The sequence below is a fragment of the Salvelinus alpinus genome, chromosome 19 (genome assembly GCF_045679555.1).
Source record: "Salvelinus alpinus chromosome 19, SLU_Salpinus.1, whole genome shotgun sequence".
NCBI lineage: Eukaryota > Metazoa > Chordata > Actinopteri > Salmoniformes > Salmonidae > Salvelinus > Salvelinus alpinus.
Genome location: NC_092104.1, coordinates 23433954 through 23437101, shown reverse-complemented (window position 1 = coordinate 23437101; position 3148 = coordinate 23433954). Strand labels below are relative to the sequence as shown.

Below are 3148 nucleotides of genomic sequence, written 5' to 3'. Positions count from 1 at the left end.
GATAGGATGTAAATGTTGGTTACTTATGAAGTAAATGTTGGTTACTTATGATGTAAATCCTGGTTACTTATGATGTAAATGTTGGTTACTTATGAAGTAAATGTTGGTTACTTATGATGTAAATGCTGGTTACTTATGAAGAGTATTACATGCATCTTCTTTCCTGTTGATGTTATTTTCTTGTCACAGAAGTTGAGGATAGTGATAATTTGCTTGTGCGGCCATCAGATCCTGGGGTTGCTGGTGGTGCGTAAGATGCTGGACATGGTGTTCTCTCAACACGACCTGGCCTGGATAGATGATATCCTGCCTGGGAAAGACAAGAAAAAGGAGAAGAAGAAGAAGGGTGATAAAGATGACACAAAGAAGAAAGACAAGAAGAAAGGGAGATCAGACGACAGCGAAGACGAGGTGAGAAATGTTAGGTTTTACTCCCACCAACTGGCTGGTTTAGAGAAAAACAATTCTCGCTAAATAATTCATTTCTGATGGCTGTGTTTTGTGTGTGTCTGTTCTGTGTGTGTGTGTGCATGTGTTTGTATGCAGGAGAAGTACCACGCGTACTCCAACTGCTCGCCCAGCTCTGAGTCTGACGTGGACCGCAGGTACTGTGTGCTCAAACTACACGTCCCCTACAGTGACCTCCTTCAGCCCGTTGATGCCCAGTCACAGTGGGCTGCTCACTGCCAGCCAGGCAAATACTTCCCCTGATTCATAGATTACATAAACATGAAACATCAGCCTGGCAGATATAAGCAGACATACAGAAACATGCACGAACACACACGCACGCACGCACGCACGCACGCACGCACGCACGCACGCACGCACACACACACACACACACACACACACACACACACACACACACACACACACACACACACACACACAGCATCCATAATTCCACACATAACTTCTCACAGACACAGTATTCCATAGTGTTCTGCCAAGGCTGGGCTGAAGTATAAGCTATATCTCAGAGAATATGCCTTCATACCCTTCTCTCCATGCACTTTAATGCAATGCAGATGTTATTTTGGGTTTTGCTAAGCAGCCCTTGCTGCTATTTTCCCTGCACTCCTATGCGTTATGAAAACTAGTTGTGTAATTTTGTGTCAATGTGTCTCTATGTGTAGACACATCACATGCATGTGCATAATTCCAACACACTATTTCCTACTTTTCAGGCACTGGCTTGGTTTATATTCTGTAGAAATGTGTGGCATATTTGAATAGATGAATAAAAGTTTGACATTCTATCTGTATGTAGCAGATAGCAGTATTTGAGAGTGAACAGTGTTTGGTGCACTGTGACCTCATACCACATGCATCAGGCCTTTCTCAGAGTTTTGGTTGTTTCTTTTTCCTCCATGTGTTGTTGTATGTACCCAATAGTCTAGTAGTCTATCGATGGGTCCCATTCACGAACACTACTGTTTTGTTCTTAGTTGTGTCTTCATCCCATATAGTTGAACATTCCTCTCCCCTCTATCCTTTTAGTCATGTTATCTGCGTGTTGTCTTTGACTCCTTATGTCAAATAGAAACTATGATCAAATTCATGTCTGAATTGCTTTTAAGGAAGCATGGTTCAGCAGTATTCAGTAGGCCTACATATTTGCTAAAAAAAATCCTGAAGACTGTGAAATTAGGAGAGGGGAAACTGCAACATAAGGAGAAACTTTGTTTCTTTTACTGTTAGTTTTGCATCACAAACTGTGCATTGCATTCCTCCCCACATCTCACATTCCCCATAGGCTGCGAACTACACCGCAGAAAGGCTTGGAATACTACGGCATAAAGAACAGACATCAATCACAGTTGACAGCTAGTCTAACTCTCTGTCATGTTGTTTCACATTAATTTGCCCAACCTGTCCTCTAGTCTAATTCACTCTCAGGTACTCTCTGGCACCAGCTCCAGATGACATCTCACTACTGACCCCCCCGTGTCTAGCCCAAGGTTACCTTCCCCCTCGCCTGTCTCCAGTCCGCCCTCCCTTCTGTGTTTCTTTCACTGTGTATGTCATATATGTAATTTAGCAGACTCTTTGATCCAAAGCGACTTACAATAGTGCATGTATACATTTTTGTATGGGTGGCCCCAGCGAGAATCGAACCCATCTGAACCACACAGGACATACATACAGGTATGTATGATATGTATGATAACTGGGACTTGCCGTTCCTCAGCATCACCCTGCATCTGAAGATCTCCTGCCCCTCGTCCCCGGCGGTGCCTATGGCCCACGGCCGTGGCATGGCCTTCCCCGTGCCCCAGGTGAAGATCGAGATGGAGTCGGACTACGACACAGACACTGACCACCCCCGCCACAGGGACATGAGCAGCGAAACAACGCTGTAGGCACTGACTACTGTGTGACAGAGCAGTGGCATACGTGGGTCGAACGCGGACGCTCTACAGTACATAGCTTTAGAGCGCTGACCCACTCACACACTAAGACTCTTCTAGAATGCCTGCAGAGGACAGTGCAAGGTGTCATGGACTAACAGCTGACAGCATATGACACCTAATGTAAAGAAATTAGATGCTGGGAATACATGTACATGGAATAACTTAGCGTGAATGTACAGTACATTTATACTTGATCTGATTCCTCATATAGCTGTCCGTTTTGATGTGTCCAAAGTCCAAGCAACAGCTTCTGCTTTTAACCTAGGAGGCTCTTTGCTGTTGTAAACTGTCATGGATATCTCTGTTGAGAACATGTTGACTGTATAATCTTCAGGACACGCGTAGCTTTAGAAACAACGTAGAGGGATATAGGAGAAAAGCGGAGTGAAGGATCTCCTCTGTATGTGCTGTATATAAGAATATATTTTATGTCAAGATATTTATATTTATATAAATATATACAGTACCAGTCAAAAGTTTGAACACACCTACTCATTCAAGGGTTTTTCTTTATTTGTACTATTTTCTACATTGTAGAATAATACTAAAGACATCAAAACTATGAAATAACACATGTGAAATCATGTAGTAACCAAAAAAGTGTTAAACAAATCTAATTTTATTTTATATTTTATATTATTCAAAGTAGCCACCCTTTGCCTTGATTACATCTTTGCATACTCTTGGCATTCTCTCAACCAGCTTCATGAGGTAGTCACCTGGAATGCATT

The 3148-nt window shown here is 42.8% G+C and overlaps 1 protein-coding gene across 1 annotated transcript in view; it reads left to right on the top strand.

Moving 5' to 3' along the window:
* LOC139545156 (electrogenic sodium bicarbonate cotransporter 4-like) overlaps positions 1 to 2801 on the top strand; it is a 29517-nt gene extending 26716 nt beyond the window's left edge. The window contains exons 21-23 of the mRNA XM_071352603.1: positions 229 to 411; positions 547 to 605; positions 2195 to 2801. Coding sequence (XP_071208704.1) covers positions 229 to 411; positions 547 to 605; positions 2195 to 2366 — 414 coding nt within the window. The 3' untranslated portion in view covers positions 2367 to 2801. The remainder of the gene's footprint in view (positions 1 to 228; positions 412 to 546; positions 606 to 2194) is intronic.
* Positions 2802 to 3148: the final 347 nt, after the last annotated feature.